Source organism: Chlorocebus sabaeus, chromosome 20 (assembly GCF_047675955.1).
Source record: "Chlorocebus sabaeus isolate Y175 chromosome 20, mChlSab1.0.hap1, whole genome shotgun sequence".
Classification (NCBI taxonomy): domain Eukaryota; kingdom Metazoa; phylum Chordata; class Mammalia; order Primates; family Cercopithecidae; genus Chlorocebus; species Chlorocebus sabaeus.
In genome coordinates, this window is record NC_132923.1 from 24,872,439 (window position 1) to 24,891,247 (window position 18,809).

The window sequence follows — 18,809 nt, forward strand, 5'->3', positions numbered from 1 at the left end:
CCTGATGGCATATTATAGTTGATCACATTATACCCTTTGCTGAAATCCTTTCCATGGACTCAACACAGAGTAAATGCTGTGGGAAATTTCCCCCTACTCAATCCCATTACCTCTCTTTTACTACTCTTCTCCCACTTGCTCACTCTGCTCCATCCATACTGACCTCCGTGCTAGTCTTCAACACACCAGGCACATGTCCGCCTCATGGCATTGGCACAGATCCTTTCCCCAAGGAATGGAAAATCCTTCTTTCCCGCAGGCAGTTGCACGGGCTGCTCACTTTGAACACTTAAATATCAACTTCAATGAGCTATTAAACTACTACCACCACATTCCCTCTGCCTAGTACTCTTGCCCCTTTACACCACTTAATTCTTCAAAGCACTTATCATTACACAACAGTTGTCTTTGACACTTTTCTAAAGATAAAAACTCCATGAGGAAAGGGATCCGAGTCTGTACTGTTCACTGTTGTTTCCCCAGCATGCAGATCAGCACTTGCCATACAGCAGAAGTGCAATGAATATTTGTTGGTAGGGCCCATAAGATCATGTCCTGTTCTGATTTGCATGTCCTACAACATTTAGCACAAAAATCTGAACATGGTTAAACTTTAAAAAAATTCATTGAAAACAACAGCTCAAAATAAGAGTCACACCACTGTTTAAAATGGGAAGGTTTATTAAGGTTTTTCCTCAAGAGGAACAGCCAATCTCTTGCTTCTTGAGAGAAGCAATTAGTGGGAAATGTATGTCACACCTTGGGCCCAGAACCACAGGAGGCTGCTTCTCAGCATGCCCAAAGAACATACATCCCCCAATTCCCGTTTAAAGCTCATTAATGTCTACAAAACAGAACCCATGTTGCCTTCCCAGAAAACAGAACTAGGAACCCAGTCAAAGCCTCCAGCTGTTCTCAACAAGAATATTTAAGCAAGACAGGGCAATAAATGGACTGCACATTCAACAAACCCAAGATGAAATTGCAGTAAAATCCATGATCGAAGTAATGTCTGGACTACATTTTCAAGAATAACTTACAGTTTTTACATTTTGGGGAACATAAATACTAAAAGCTGGGTGGTTAGACTGCCTCAAAGCTCACATTCATTTCCCTCTCAGCAAGATGAGCTCTTTCCAGACCCTGGACAAGAATTCAAACCACTCTGCCCTTTTAAGCCTGGAGCTGATTCAAGAGGGGATATTTTAACACATATTTAGCACCTTAAACAAGTACAAAATCCAAATTCTTAAAAAAGCTTATTTTACAAATTATTTTCCTTCTCCAAATACCTGACAATTTCTTTACACTTTGGTTTCAACACACATACAATTTATAAGAGTATATTTTATGTTTTCTAGCATTCTGCTGTGATTGCTTACAAAGGAAAACACCAAGGTATTCCTTATTTCTCTTTCTGTCCCTCAGTCCCTAAGACAAAACTGAGGCACATAAACTGACAAATACATGTGTATCTAAGAGGGTAATGGGGCAAAATATTTTAAACTGGCCATGTCCAGGAAATGTAGAATGTCTTATTACTATTCTTCTATGGAGAAAAATGTTCCAAGCCTGTTTTAATAAAGTTGGTAATAAAGATCAGTATTTTCTCTAAGTATTAACTTTCCAAGTATATTATAACCTCAAAGAAGAGGATTACTTCAGTGAGGAGTAAATGGTGGCCATTTATGATGGCAAATCAAGGTGCCAAACACAGATTAGTTCATAACTGTAGGGAGAAGAGAGTAACACACACATCCGTATTTCACCAAAAGTTCTTAATTACCCATGTAGCCACAGTTCGGAAAACTATGGTGTTATTCATATCTTTGATGAACTGTAGTATGTTCCCTGCCCAATTAGATTGTAAACTCTTGAAAGAGTGTCTCTATGCCTCTTTGTGAACCACGCAGTGTTTATGTACTAGGACTTAGTTACTTCAATGCTTATGAAAGTATTAACTGGGCCAGCCGCGGTGGCTCATGCCTGTCATCCCAACACTTTGGGAGGCTGGGGGGGGGGGGGGGGGGCGGATCACGAAGTCAGGAGTTCAAGACCAGGCTGGCCAATATGATGAAACCCTGTCTCTACCAAAAATACAAAAATTAGCTGGGCATGGTGGCGGGCGCCTGTAATCCCAGCTACTTGGAAGACTGAGGCTGGAGAATAGTTTGAACCCAGGAGGCAGAGGTTGCAGTGAGCCGAGACTGAGCCATTGCGCTCTAGCCTGGGCAAGAAGGCAAGACTCTGTCTCAAACAAAAAAAAAAAAAAAAAAAAAAAAAAAAAAAAAAAAAAAAAAAAAGTATTAACCGATGTTGATGCTCCCCCTGGTGGAGGGTAAGATTACAGCTGGATTGTGTATTTACTGTTAATTTCTAAAAGTAGACAGTTCAGGGATACCAAGCAAACTATGAACTATGGCATCAAGCCTCCTTAATTCTGTGTCACTCATATAACCAAAGTCATTATACTTTAAATAGTTACACATACTAATATGAAATCAGTTTCTAGATATTTATCATTTGGCATTCATACAATATCCTAGAAACACTTTTTTCAGCTATAAAAATACATTTATTTTCAGATACCCTTCCCTTTGGAACCAAGACTAAGGAGTTCACATTAGGACAATAAAAAAACACACCTATTTCACTTTCTAACAGGATACCTTTTCATCTTGCTCAGCAACCACAGACTTCCTTGCATATCTGACTTCAGCTGGTTCTGCTCTGAATACCACTGTGTGCTAGAAAGGCATTTTTCTTGAAAGTTCCACCTTTAACCCAAGTAGATTGTATAAGATGTGACAAAGGAATCTAATTATCATCTTTCTCCACCACATTCTAAAATAGAAGATACTGAGTTTATGCTACTAGTCAAGCAGACTGAGACTTGGGAGTCTTATTAAATTACTTCTATTTAATCTGTTAAATACACAATAGATGTGACAAGGTAGTATTTAGAAAGTTTTACAGGCTGATGAGAGGTCTGTCTATGATCTTAAGTTTAAAGAAATGTTTGAGGGGTGTTTTAGAGCAGAATGACTTTAGAGGACCTTAAAATAAAAGATGCCACCCTGACCTGACAACTGGCCCTAATGCTTCATTAAAGTTCACTCTAGTTTTGGCCCCTCAATCCCAGACATATGCATAATTGGATGAGTAGAAGGGAAATGTTAGGTAACTAAGTGTATTCAAAACTAAAAACAAAAACAAAAACAAGTTTTCAGTTTTTTAAAAACAAAACATTTTCTCAGGTTGGTCAGAGCTTACCATTTGAAACATGATTTTAAAATTTCAATTTAGTAAGTAACAGGCTGACCACATGCCTGGAAAATCTCAGCAAGACATGAACACTTCTTCATACCTAGTTGCAAAGAGACAGTATCTAGAGATCCCTGAGCAATTACTTAGACTTTCTAGGACTGGTCTCCTCCTTAATATTTGAGGACAAGGCACAGGGTTTCCTAAGCTTGTTTCTTTCCTTTTCCAGAACTTAATAGGCTAACAAGCTTTTTGTTCTACGTCTCTTTATAGAGATTACATAAGCAGTATCACCCTGGGTCCACGTCTTACTTAAGCCCTATCTTTTGTAAAGACAAAAATAACTGGGAAGGAAAAGAAAAAGCACCACTATACAGGAAGCTAAAATTTTAACTTAGCAATTTCTTCCATATTACTACTACCATACTATTTCATAAGTAGTTTAAGCAAAAGTAACACATTCCTTTTATGTGTTTTAACTTTCCCTCATTTCTCTCAAATTATTCAATCTATTATAAAGCAAGTTTGAAATTTTTCACATAACACTTCATTGGTGGACTCACACCCAACAAATTAACAATGCAAAAGGATTCCCTTGATGAAATTACAAGCTGTGGAAGATCTGAAATAGTAAAAGTTAAACCCTGATACAGTATTAAACTTATCTTTTTATATATAAAAATAATATACAGTGGGATTTTTATTCAATAAGATACAATCTTTAAGATCAAGAGAGAATATACAAAACTATTCTATGTTATCTGATGTATTTTACTGTATAGTAGGAATAAATATATTTAGAACACAAAGTGCGAGGTCTGTTCCTAGAGAAATCACCAGTTACTTAGTATAGTTTAAAGCCAGTGTTCTGCAGATACTAGGCAGAAAGGAGCTACTGTCGCATTTAAAACAATGTGGTCATTATAAAATAAAGGCCTTAAATCTATAAACAATAACAAAAACACACAAACCAAATGAAAATGTACTAAAATTTAATCATCCATAAAAGCTGTAATTTAATCTGACAGTAAAACACAAGAAGCAATATTAGAGTTGGTTTAGTATATTATATATTTTAGCTTTGAAAGCCATAGAAATCAGTTATCCCAGTTTTTTTTCCTATAAAAGACCCATTTTTTCCAAAGCATTATGCACAATTTTAATTAGAATATAATGACAGATGATATTCCATAATTTTTTAAATATAAAATGAAGTCAATGACTCAAAAAAGTTATCTGCTGCAATGAGTTTGAGGGGACATTTCATAATCAATATCATTACAGATATAAAGTATAATGGTTCAACTTTTTAGTGCTTGATAGGGAGGAATCATGATAAAAAGGTCAATATGAAATCATTTGATTATAGTAGCAATATCTAACATTTGAAATGCATCCATGCTCTTTTGTATAATCATATTAGAGTCAAGTATATTTTCACATCTGTTATAACTGCTATTGCAAAGGAGAAATACTATTGTCTTATTTTCCAAGAGATATACACAGAGCAATTTTTTTCTCCAGGGAACTTGTGCAAACCAATATAAGATCTAAATTCTTCACATAATATATAAAACAGGAGAAGCCTCTTCAGATTTTTTTTTTTTTTTTTGAAGTCTGGAATGCTGGCACTTTCCAATTAGGCAACAGTTCTTCATTCCTGTAATCTAAGACATGGGATATACAGATATACATATATGTATGGTTAATCTCTTGATGTCAGAAAATGGTACTAAACAAGCAGGTATCCAATAAAATAAAGCGATTTCAGCTGATTTTACCTGGAGAACTAAATTATGCTAAACAGCTACAGTAACAGTGCTATTGTAAATTTCCTTTAAAAATGTTTTAAAATATCAAAAATAGAAGTTCACAAGAGAGAAGTCCATAACTGATCAACTTGAATTATCCTCAGTTATACTTAGTTATACTCAATTATATTTAGTGTTTCCCATTACATCTGACAATCCTGTCTGTACAGAGGAAAACAATGATATTTTTTCTCTCTCATTACCGTCTTATTTTTAGTTTCCTTTTTTACTAAAGGACACCTGCCTCCATAAACTTTCCATAAGACATTCTTTATTCAAGCATTTTATGATTAAATATTAGAATTACCATTTTTAATGCAGGTTAAGGTAAGGGATGATACAGAAAGAGCTAATCCCCATAGTTTAAATCAAAGTTAAACTATGGGCAGAAGGGCAGAAGAATCAAAGTTAGTCGTATTGTCAACAGACAAGAATTAGGTAAAAGGAAGAATCCAGATGATGAATTTCTCTCAGATGTCTTTAAAACTGGGACACATAAAAAAGAGATTAACATGATTCAATACAATTTTGCCTAAAGGCTATGGACTAGATAAGCTGCCCTCAGGGTTCACGTACTCTTACTAAAAACGTTTATAATTTTTATTTAAATCTATTCTGTATCTCAGTACTTTTAAAAGTACAGGAACAACATGGCACTTCAAGTCTATAATCACAGTAAAATGGATGTAAAGTAGTCTGATTGCTAAGTCACGTATTATTTGGTATTATCAAACATCCACAGAGATCTTGGATGACTTATTAAGTCAACTTTATCACACATCACAGTCTAAGAATTTATGCAAGCAGGACTAAAGTCTTATTCTAGATCTAGGTCAAGATTTATCTTCTCTAAGGTAAAACTCACAAGGGACTGTCACATTGTTGGGTGTGTATAAATGAATTTTAAAAATCGTAATAGGCCAGGAGATGGCACCTTTTCCTTTAACAAAAGCTAAAAGGATATTTTGTGAGAACTGGAAATTAAACTAGGGCCAGTCATAGTAATGAGCTGTCAATGAGTCAGTCAACTATAAGAGAGTTAAGTAACATAGTATTTAAGAACTGGAACTGTAATCTTCATTTTCTCTATCTTTGTACCCTTACCTAAACAAACACATACACCAGTAATCTTAATAATCACTTTCAGAGAACTGATAATTTAAAGTTACTGAATCAAGGCCAGGCACTGTGGATCGGATCACCTGACGTCAGGAGTTTGAGACCAGCCTGGCCAATGTGGCAAAACCCCGTCTCTACTAAAACTACAAAAATTAGCTGGGCATGGTGAAGTCCCAGCTACTCAGGAGGTTGAGGCAGGAGAATCGATTGAACCCAGGAGGCGGAGGTTGCAGTGAGCAGAGATTGCGCCACTGCACTCCAGCCTGGGTGACAGGGCGAGACTCTGTCTCAAAAAAAGAAAAAAAGTTACTGAATTAAGATTTCACTAAAAGCCTAAAGCAAACATTAGCCAGATGGTGTCTTTCCTAAATCTGACTACTGGAGATAATCCCCAGGTCCTTTTCTCCTTTCTGCCCATTTTTCCTGTGTACCTTCATTTAAAAAGGGAGCTATAATTACTCAGGTGTTTTTCCCTTAAGAGAGAGATTCATATCTCTAAGGAAGCACATATTAGTTAATAGGGAGCTCTTAACGGATAATCTACTAAATGGACCCAAGAGACTTACAAGAGTTACTGTAACCAACTCTCCAGTGGGACCAGTTTACTCCGACTGGAGACCAAGTTTAGTAATAATCATGTAATAAGCATCAAATTACGTAATACATCCATTCCATGAAAATAATCTTTTATGGTATTATTTATAGAACTGATGAAGTAGAAACGTTCAGGGGATTTAAATACAAATACAAATTAAAGAAAACAGTCCCCACAGATCCTGGTCTCTCACTTGATAGTCAGCTTAAATGCTGTCATAAATTTCTTTCCAATGGGGTCATTTAGTGGAAACTAAAATGGTAAAGTCAACTAATACTTAGAAGCCTAAATAGAAAACCTTTATTTGAAAGAAGCTTACGCATACCAGAGAGGGAAATGGCTACCAAAATTACACTGATATACCCCCACATATCCCCTGGAATGGGTCAAGTTTAAAAGACTGACAATATCAATTTTGGGGATGATGTAGAACTCAAAAACCGTTGGAGTGTGTGTAAACTGGTACAACCACTTTGAAAACCTTTTTAGCAGTATCTACTATAGCCGCCCATATGTATAGCATATGATCTGGCCATTCCATTCCTAGATATATACCCAACAGAAATGCATGTACATGTGCACAAAGACATATAGGAATGTGCACAGAATTATTCATACTAATTCCCTCAAAGAAATAACTTAAATGAACACCAACAGCAGAATACAGAAACACACTTCCAGTACTGTCATGCAATAAAAATAAACTATTGCTACATTTAACATAAATAATTCTCAAAAACATATTTTGGAGTGTAAGAAGCCAGACATAGAAAAATACACTATGTTTTTGTTTATGTAAAGTTCAAAAAGAGGCAAAACTAATCCATGGAGTTAGAAATCAGGGCAGAGTTTTAATTTAATTTGGAGGAGGGAGACTCCTGTTGTTATATATGGGTGTGTTCACTTTGGGATAATTCACCAAATGTGCACTTACATCTTTTTATTTCAGAGCAACTACTGTTTCACTTCGATTCAGAATGAATTTGGGAGTCACCTAGGAAGGCGTTGTATTCATTCAACCACTATTTTTTAATACCCAACTCTGTATCAGGCACTGGGGACACAGTGGCAAGGAAAAACAGACATGGTCCTTGCTGTCAGAGAGCTTAGAATCTCAAAGGGACAGGGCAAGTTATCCAAAAGATGACTGTACCTACAAGTTATATATCACATTTACAAGTTACAGACACTTAGGAATACCGTAACAGATGAAATGGAAAGTAGCTAAAGTCTGGAAAACGCCAAAATAAGAAGATGAGAAAGGCACTTCTTCTGCTTTTAGCATCTTACCTGGCTCAGAGCTGCTGCTGACTATGGGCCTAGAGCAGCAGACATGATTTCTTTTTAGGCTTCTTCTTTTCCACTGGTGTTTTCCTATTTATCTGTCTGACCAGGTCATAAAATATCTAAGTAAAAACAAGAAAAAAAGTACTTACTCGACCAACTTTTGAGACTTTGTTCCACAAAACAATTCTGGTAGGTACTATTCTGGTCTTAGATATGTATTCTGCTTCTTTCTCTGAAAGTCAGATTTGTTAGAAGGCTCTGACTTTCAATCAGGGTAAAAAGCAGGACTTACCTATTTATAATGAAGGAAATGCCCTTGCTCCTAGATATTCGACATCAAATCAAGAAAAAGAACTGGTAGTAAAAAATAGTGAAAACTCCAAACCTACAGAAAAGTTGCAAAAATACTACCAACAACTTCGTATATTCTTCCCAGATTCACCAATTCGTAACATTTTGCCACTTTTACTTCACACACACACACACACACACACACTTTCTGAATCATCTGAGAGTAGACCTTAACTATTAAGTCCTTAATAGTTAAATTGTTCCTAAGAACAAGGATATTCTCTTACATAAACACATTATAGTTATTACACTTAAGACATTTAAGGATTGACATATTATTTTGTATAACTACACAGCAAATTCCAATTTTGTGTCAATTGCCCCAATAATGTACTTTATAGTAACTTCCCCTCCAAGGACAAGATCCATTCAGGATCACACACTGCATTTTATTTCCTCTCACTTTAGTTTTTAAAAATCTGGAACAGTTCCTTGGCCTTTGCCTTTCAGGACATTGTCATTTCTGAAAAATAAAGGCTAGTAACTTCCCTCAATTTGGGCTTATCTGAGATTTTCTCGTGATTAGATTCAGGTTATACATTTTTGTCTAAAATAGGACAGAAGAGATACTGTCCCCCTTTCAAGATATCACATGCAGAGGCACATGATTTTTGTCTTTTTTTATGTTAATTTTGGTTAAAGCAAAAAATATTCAGAAAAAGTCTGCTAATCCTTGATTTGAAGTAACAAATATTTGTGGGTTTTAGTTTGTTTGTTTTGTTTTGAGACAGAGTCTCACTCAGTCACCCAGGCTGGAGTGCTGTGGCACAATCTTGGCTCACTGCAACCTCCACTTTCCAGGCTCAAGCGATCCTTCCATCTCAGCCTCCTGAACAGCTGGGGAACTACAGGCGTGCGCCACCACACCCAGCTAATTTTTCTATTTTTCGTAGAGACAAGGGTTTTGCAATGTTGCCCAGACTGGTCTCAAACATCTGAGGTCAAGTGATCTGGCTGTCTCGGCCTCCCAAAGTGCCAGGATTTTAGATGTGAGCCACTGTGCCCAGCCCAAATAATATTTGTTAATAAATCCTGTGGATTCATTTTTGGATGAAAAGTGCAGTGTCAAAGACAAAAATACAATGCAACTTAGTGCAGTGTCAAAGACAAAAATACAATGCTACTTATCTCATAAAAGCAGATTATTTTAATTCTGATGCCAAAGTATTAAAACATGAAATAGATAAGCTTTGCTATGAAATACAACACTTACTAATGATTTGGAATAAAAACAAATATCATAGAAGTCCCTTATTGATACTAACCTGGAATAAATAGTTCTTTGCAGAAATATATTAAAAAATGAACTGGCTTTAAGGAGCATCTCAGGGACAACTGGTAAGATCTGAATATATACCAAACACAGACTGTGTCATCAATTTTTAGGATTCTAATCATTGTGCTGTGGCTGTGTAAGACAATGTCTTTGATCTGAGGATACATACACTAAAATATTTAGGGGTAAAGAAGTGTAATTTCTGTAAACAAGTGGCAAAATTTTAATAATGGGTGAATCTGATGAAGGGTGAACAAATTCTTTTTTATTGTTCTTATATCTTTTGAGTACATTTTAAGAGTAAAATATTTTTAAATTATCAATCTACATGTATTTTAAGATAGATGGTAAATAATTATATTTCTTTAAAATGATAATTGCCTATTTACTTTTTTAAATGGTCCAGACTACAAGACTAAATTAACTGTTAAAAAGAAAAAAAACCTGAATGATTTATCCAAAAGCTATAAAAGTGACTCATTTAAATTCTTTTCTTTCTGCTCCATTCTTCCCACTCCCATCCTCTTCAAATCATTTAACTGTTATCTTATTTCTAAAAGAAGTCTGAAAACAGAATTTATAAACAAAATTGTAGTTTCTGTTTTACAACTCCAAAATCCAAGTTGTTTCAAAACTCTGAAAACTTCAAGAACTCAATGTGCTTAAGCCACAAATGAGCTTTTATTAGTTCCCTACACTCAATGCATAAGCTATAAGATAAAAAATTAATAAAAGTAAACTAAAACAGTAAGTTAATAAAAATTACAAATAGTTTCTATTTCAGTTTCTTCATACTAGCCAGTTTCTGGTTTCTGGTACTATACAGAAAGGTAACTAATGTTTGTAGTATTATTCTAAATTATTTCTTTGGAAAACATTGCCTACCTCACAGCAGCAGATGGTTCAGTGATGAGGGCAAGTTCGAACTATAATATTTGGTTAGAAATGCTGAAAGGCCCCAGCCTAGGTTCTTCCTCATCTCTCTGAACTATAGAAAAATCTAAAGGGAACACAGAATAGAGTTTCTCAATCCCTCTCCCATTCCTAAATTGGGATGTCTTGATTCCAATTACTATTCCAGCCTCAGCAAAGAACAATTAATTCTTGATTAAGACTACTGTGATTCTGGTATAGCCGTATACTACTTTAAAAACATTGCAAAGTGGTGTGAATAAGAGATATATATATATATATATGAATGAATTAGGGGGCTTTTCAGCCAAGTAGTATGTCCTCGTGTCTGTTTTCAAATTTAAGGCCAAGAGGTGAATTTTTGAAAGTATTGCTCTATAATTCAGGCATTCAAAAATCACAAAAAAATTTACAAGGCAAAAGTTGTGTGAGGAACTATTAACTATCAAAGAAATCCTGTAGCTGGATTATCAGGTTACAAAGAGAAAAATATTAAAAGAAACTAAAATTATCTGCTCCATTCTCCCCACTCAAGAATTGAACATAAAGTTTGTATGTTTTCCAAAAAGTAAAGATTCTTGAGATGGCTAATGCATTTCATTTTATGGTTTTTCTGTTTGTTTTTATAAACCCTCGTTTATAAACTCTCTGCTTTAACAAGACTGCTATGAAAATGTATCTCTGCTGCATTGGAAACTAATCCAGAGGAAGTTTAATAGTGTGCAGGAAGTTTAACAGCGTGTAGGTTCTCACAAACATGTAGTGCACTGACCTCTGGCTCCCAAAGGGAGAAGTCCTATGCACTGGACCCAGGCCCAACCCAGCCCCACCGGAGCCTGGAGCCTGACGAACTTGGTTGGTGGGTCCCACGGAGGTAAGGACAAGGACAAGGACAGCAAGGAACCACATCCCTTAAGGCCAATTATCTTGTAGACAGTGACCTCACATCACTGTTCTGCTAGCCAAACACATTCACCACTTCTAACACATTCTTTATCAAAATCACTTTTTTTCTTTAATTATTGCTGAAAGACTTGTTCCCCCAGTAGGATGCAAACTTCTTCAGGGCAGGAATAGTGTCTGTCTGACTATTACCTGGGGGCCTGACACAGGGCCAGACACATAATAGTCAATAAATATTTGCTGAGTAAATACAATTTATAAATTTCCTGTTTTTATATACTTGTTAAAAATTGTTTCACATAAAAAAGCAAGCTTGGGCATTCTTGATTATCTGTAAAATACAGAAGCCGACGCAAGCTTAATTTTTTTTTACCTGCCAGGTGTTTAAAGTAACCTGGTCATTTTTAAAAGTCAGATAATAGTCTCTAAGCATAATATTAGTCAAGAAAAAGTGGCCAGCAGAACCACAGGTCAGAGAGAACAGCAAGCAAAAACAGAGGATTCATAACTTAACCCACTCTCACCCTCACCTATGTAGTTAAGTGATCTGAATTCTGACTGATTACCTGTAATGCTACAAATGGCAAATGCAAGGGCAGGAAAGACACCCACTCTGTTTTGTTTTTATTTTTTTTAAAAGGCTTATGGTAAAGTTAACAAAAGCAAGGGAACTTTTTAAGGTTGATTGGTGGGGACAGTTGGAAATTGCACTAAATTTTTAGGGGCCCAGTAAACTAGCAAACTGTTGGCCCTTTACACCCAGGCATGCAGCTTATTTGCCAAGTATTCTTGTCCACAGCTATGTTTTCAAGATAGTGGAGTGCTTAACTCAGTGACCCCACCCCCATGCCCCGCACAAAAGCCTTGTGCATCAGCTGTATCAGGCCTAAAGGACTGAGTGAATTCCAGGTACATGTCCATACTCACACAGATTACCCACTTATGAGTCATGCACCAAAGGTGAGATAAGACTCAGAACATTATTCTGTGATATCCATGAAAACATATTATTTTCCAACTTGACTTTACAACCTATTTTATGCATTTGGATAAATAATTATTACAATATAAGGGTGATGTAATAATTTTTACACACCACTTTATCGCATATCACTTAGAGGCTTAGCAGGATTTTATACACATTCTTTCATTTTAGCTTCCTCTTTTACAATAAGGTAAATTTAAGTATCCTCATACAGCCATCAAAGTGACCTTATGTAAGCTAAAAAATATAGTTTCTAGGAATTAGTGTTTCCTATAAAATGACAGAATCGAGATTGCTTAAAAGATAAAAAATGCTTCTTAAAAGTTTGGCTGTTAAAGCAAACTAAAAAGGCACTTGCTTGTGCTGCCCAGCAATTGTAGGTTACCTCATTAACATTGATCTTCGACTTTGCAGAAGATTCTAAAAAGGCACAGTTACACCACTGTCTTGCTAAATTCTGGCCCTGTTCTTTGCCAACTACTCGCTCATCTTCCAGGTCACATTTATTGCCAACCAAAATCATTGGAACCTGTGGGAAGAAAAAAACATAAAATGAACAATAACATACTTATTACTTAGCCTTTTAAAAAAATAAATAAGCAATTATCTGCCACCAACTAAAATGCGTTAGTTGGGACTGCAACTTTCATCAAGTACTAACAAAAAGTGTATGTTGAGGGGAAGAGGTGAAGGAAGAAGGAAGAGACCAAAAAAAAAAAAAAAAAAAAAAAAAGGAAGAGATCCCACTACATAGATACACTAAATTATTTTAAGACCATAATGCTGTCCAGGTGCAATGGTTCATGCCTGTAATCCCAGGGAGGCTGAGGCAGGAGGATTTCTTAAGCTCAGGAGCCTGAGACAAGCCTGGGTAACATAGTGAGACCTGGTCTCTACTAAAAAATTCAAAAACAATCAGCCAGACAGGGTGGCACACACCTGTAGTCCCAACTACTCAGGGGGTTGAGGTGGGAAGATCACTTGAGCCCGGGAGGTAGATTGTAATGTGTGAATTATGCCAAAGAAATTTTAGAAATAAAAACATACCACTATGGATCTTAATAATGTTCTTTGAACACTGTTTCTGACACAACTACCATCTTTCAAAGCTCAACTTAGTTCCCACTTCTATGAAGTATTCTTTGGCTCCTCTTTTCCCCCTACAGCACTTTTTAACCTGTAGCACAATGAGTACTTTATTACACATGTCCTCATTTTCTAAACATCTCACCACATAATTTCGAGGTTAATTTTGAAAGTTAAATATTTTTTTTGGTCACAGGGGCTCTTTCAGGCATGTGGCAGGTAGCTTCCAAATCCTCTACTGATAGAGAAAACAGGCACTTTTTTATTTGGCCACAGCGAGATGGCATAACACCTAACAGAGAAAAAAAAATACTTACATCTTCCGTGTCCTTAACCCGTAAAATCTGTTCCCTCAGGTCCTGTAAGTCATTAAACGTGGACTGAGCTGTAATAGAATATACTAGTGCAAAACCTTGGCCATTCTTCATATACAAATCCCTCATCGCTGTAAATTGCTCCTGTGATTAAAAAATATGCAATTATAAATATATGAATTTTTTGAATGTATACTGGAACAATTCAAAACAGCATACATACAAGTGAGCAACTACATTTTTTATTACTTGCTATCCTGACAGAAAACAAGACTTAACACATAGTTTCCAGCAACTCTGAGGTGACTAGAAACAATGACAGTAAACTGTAGAATTAAAAAGGAATTCTTAACCACTTTAATTTGCTTTTGTGTGATTTAGAACTGTATATAATTTTTTAGAAACAGATCTTAATTTTGATCCTAAATAATTTTATTTGTAAATTTATGACACAACTACTGCCCAGGTGCTAACAATCTGAGGTATAAGCCCAATACTGAACTATGACTTAATCATCCAGCATCAATATCTCTACTGGCAGATTTTATCATCTTTCTTTTACTATTCCTGTGGCATAGCAAGATTTTTATCATCTTGACAGTCAATAAACTCTTTTTATAAGCACTTGTTAATGGTCAGGGGCAATGACTCACATCTGTAATCCCAACACTCTGGAAGGCCAAGGCAGGTGGATCAATCACCCCAGGTCAGGAGTTAGAGACTAGCCTGGCCAACATGGTGAAACCACGCCTCTACTAAAAATACAAAATTAGCCGGGTGTAGTGGTGCACGCCTATAGTCCCAGCTACTCAGTAGGCTGACGCAGGAGAATCACTTGAACCCAGGAGGCAGAGGTTGCAGTGAGCCAAGATCATAACACTGCACTCAAGCCTGGGCAACAAGAGTGAAACTCTGTCTCGGGGAAAAAAAAAAAAAAAAAAAAAAAGAGCTTGTTCATGTATTTTCATTTTCCACTTTGTGAGAATAGTGCAATGACATATACCTTTCAGTTAAATTTACTAATTGTTAACATTTAGTCACTAAGCTTTAGTCATGTCAAATTAAAATTATTTGTTTTAATTTTAAACTTCCTTTTATCTGGTGACAATCATTACTGCATTTGTAACTACAGAGGTTAATACAAGGCAAAATCTTATTTTAGAAAAGTTTTAATGTTTTATATATATTATTTTAAAAGCACATATGGTAGAATATTAAAAATGTATATATCTTGGGTCTTTATATTAAGTAACTATAGACATTTTGGATCTTTTTACCTTTGGATGCATTAAACAGAAAAGACAAATCCACAAGGTTTCTTAGGCTTGTTGCTGCCTTGGCTTCCTTGCTCCCCATGACCATTACACCTCTATTTTGTCTACTACATCTAAAATAGTTCTGGTTGTTCTACCCTGGCTGACGTACTCTTTCTTGTATTCCAGGGAGTTAGCTATGCTACCACTCAACCATTTCTCCAGCTTCAAATTCATCTATGGTCTGCCACAGGAATATGGCTGAGCTTCCTATACTGCTGCCAGTGTATTTTCTGGGAAAGATGTAAAAACTGGGAGTTTCCTGGATTTTTCACTGATAAGGTTTGCAACAGGCAACCTGAGTTCTGAAAATCCAACTTAAGAAAAGTCCTTACAGAACTGCTGTGGTTCGTGTCCCCTCCTATTGAGAATGCCAACCTCCTTCTTAAGGACAGTCTACAAGTTTCATCCATTCACAACAAATATCTACTAACAATGCTGTAGCCCTACCTTTTAAGGTAAAGCCAATAGGGTTCTCTGAGAGTTTGGATGTACACAGAATATAACAAAAAATGCAGTCAAAGATGACTCCATGGTTTCAGGCATAACCAACTAAAAGGGTACTATTTACTGAGATGGGAAAGAATGGAAAGACCCAGGTCAGGGAAAGGCTATCAGGAGTTCAGTTTGGACATGTTATGTTTGAGATGCTTATTAGACATACAAAAAGAGATACTGAAGAGGCAGTTAGATATAAGAGCTTGAAGTTCAGAAAAGAAATGAGAGATAGGGATATTGTTTGGATGTTTGTCACCTCCAAACCTTATGCTGAAATGTAATCCGCAATGTTGGAGGTGAGGCCTGTGGGAGGTGTTTGGGTCATGGAGGCAAATCCCTCATGAATGGCTTAGTGCTATCCTCACGATTGTGAGTTCCCATGAGATCTGGTTGTTTAAAAGTGTGTGGCATCTCCCGTTCTCTCTTTGCTCTTTCCATGTAAAACACCTACTCCCCTTTGCCTTTCACTATGATTGTAAGATTCCTGAGGTGTTTACCAGAAGCAGATGCTGAAGCTATGCTTGTATAGCCTGCAGAACCATGAGCCAATTAAACCTCTTTTCTTCATAAATTACCCAGCCTCAGGTATTTCTTTACAACAATGCAAACAGCCTAATACAGACAGAGTTATAAAGTTAGTATTTATTAGAATACAGATTGTATTTAAAACCAAGCAACTAAAGATCTCCAAAGCAGTGTTGTTAGAAAAGAGAAGTGCAAGTATTGAACCCTGAGGTCCTCCAACATTAAGAGGTGGGGAAGATAAAGAGGAATTAGGAAAGGAGACATAGGAGTAACCAATGAGATGGAGAAAATCTGAAAAGTATTGTTTCTTGGAAGCCAAATGAATAAAGGTTTTACATTAGAAAGCAGTGATAAACTGAGTCAAAGGCTGCTGAAAAGTCAAGGGAGTTGAGGATATATTCAAGAGAATTATAAATGATGGACGGACCGTGGACCTGAAGCTATATGCAGAGGGGGCTGAAGATATAAGGGATAATAAAAAGATGTTAGGATAAATGGAGTACAGGTTGTAATGAAGTTGAAGGGCACTAAAGGAAATGAGATGTCTTGGGTGCAGTGGCTCACACCTGTCATCCCAGCACTTTGGGAGGCCAAAGACAGGAGGATCCCTTGAGTCCAGGAGTTCAAGACCAGCTTGGACAACATAGTGAGACCCTGTCTCTACAAAAAACAAACAAACAAACAAAAACACCTAGGTGTGGTGGTGCGTGCCTGCAGTAGCACCAGCTCCTCAGGAGGTAATGGTGGGAAGATTTCTTGACCCTGGGAGATTGAAGCAGAAGTGATCTGTGTTCAGACCACTGCACTCCAGCCTGGGTGGCAGAGAGAGACCCTGGTTCAAAACAAAAAACAAAACAAAACAAAAAGAGGAAGTGAGATGGATAAAGAAAAAAAGTAGTGAGTAGTGGAGGATAAGAAGCTTGGAAATTAGATTAGGGAGGTATTATATATTGGTAATCACACAGTCTAGGGTAAAACCATGGTATGAATGCCTTAAAGGTAGGATGGGCATCAAGGAACTGATAGGCCAAGCCAGGGTAGTAAATTATCTATGTGTGAGAGAGCAAAAATCTTCAAAGGGTAAGGAGTGATTCTGAGACAAGATTAAGCAGCTGTTTGCAAGGTTTTATGCAAGGCACCGGGGACACAAACAAGCAAATAGGCCTTATAACACAGCATGTTGAGTGCTATGATGGGAGACAGACACGATATTGGATAGCACAAAGTAAAGATCTCTGTGATAGAGAACTTCCGTCTTACAATTTGGACAGAGAAAAAAGAAAGAATGCCCATACACTGCGGATGTGATTTAAAAAAAAAAAAAAAAAAAGTAGAAAGTATTCTTTTTAGCTATTGGGGTTTCTGGAAACAAAGGGGAATTTTGCTGATTCAGAAGCTAAAAACATTAGGGAGTAGGAGGGTGGGAGAGGGAGAGATAGCTTGATTCAGCTGATACAAGATGTAGTTTCAGAAGGTCTTTACCAGAAGCTTGCTGTGAGGGCAAAGGTCCCTGTTAAAAGTTAAGATCAATTTTAAGCATGGAAAAATATAGTATAATTAGTACTATATTATTGTATAATATCACTCCAATTTGCTTACATGCTTTTTTGGACTATCTGAAATGTTTCCATCATTTATAAAAATTACGGTAGAAAACTTTGTGCTGAATTTTAAACAACTTATCACATTTAAGAATGCCAGTCAGGTGCCATGGCTCACACCTATAATACCAGCACTTTCAGAAACAGAGCCAGGAAGAACACTTGAGGCCAGGAGTTCGAGATTAGCCTGGGCAACACAGAGAGACTACCTCTAAAAAAAAATTTTTTTTTTTATTAGCTGGGGATGGTGGTACGTGCCTGTAGTTCTAGCTACCCAGGAGGCTGTGGCAGGAAGACTGCTTGAGCCCAGGAGACTGCAGTGAACTATGAGTGCACCACTACACCCTCGCCTAGGCGATAGAGCAAGACCCTGTCTCTTAAGAAAAACAAAAGACGAACCCATCCATTTTAAAGCTAGGAATTGCCTAATGTGTCAAGTCTATGTGTATGGAGAAAAATAAACAAATAAAAGCAAAGATTGCTTCATGTATGTATTTTGTGTGGCAGTATAACTGGAAACCATCAATTATTAATAAAAATTTATAAAAGTGATGGTATTACTGAAAATAAGAAGAATAAAAGCAAATACACAATTCCATACTGTGTAACAGACATTATGCCAAATGATTTATAATTATTATCTCATTTGCTTATCACAAACACCTTATGATATACTAATATCATCATACTCATTTAAAGATTAGAAAAAGGAGGCTCAAAGTAATCCTAAATCTTCTGAGGAAGATTTTTGCCTTCCTCAGAAAACACGTATCTGTCACCAACCCCTAGAGATGTCAAAATGCTAGTGAAAAGAAAAAATTATAAAAATTAATGCCTATGGTGCCAAAAGACAAAGTCTTATTTAAACCCACAGAAATACAAATATTAGCTAAAATTCTAAATTTAAAATACATTTAAAAAAATCATTGATAGCATAATCCTTACCTCAATGTAGGAAGAAACCCAACA

At 36.4% G+C, this 18,809-nt stretch overlaps 1 protein-coding gene across 4 annotated transcripts in view; it reads right to left on the bottom strand.

The window, feature by feature from the left end:
- Positions 1-4,239: 4,239 nt before the first annotated feature.
- The window catches only part of RAP1A (RAP1A, member of RAS oncogene family), a 93,464-nt gene continuing 78,894 nt past the window's right edge, over positions 4,240-18,809 (bottom strand). For all 4 annotated transcript variants that reach the window (XM_073008486.1, XM_007977577.3, XM_073008488.1 and 1 more), the window contains 4 exons: positions 13,907-14,047; positions 12,889-13,032; positions 8,080-8,195; positions 4,240-4,931 (listed from right to left, as the gene is read on the bottom strand). In XM_073008486.1, coding sequence (XP_072864587.1) covers positions 8,109-8,195; positions 12,889-13,032; positions 13,907-14,047 — 372 coding nt within the window. In that variant the 3' untranslated portion in view covers positions 4,240-4,931; positions 8,080-8,108. The remainder of the gene's footprint in view (positions 4,932-8,079; positions 8,196-12,888; positions 13,033-13,906; positions 14,048-18,809) is intronic.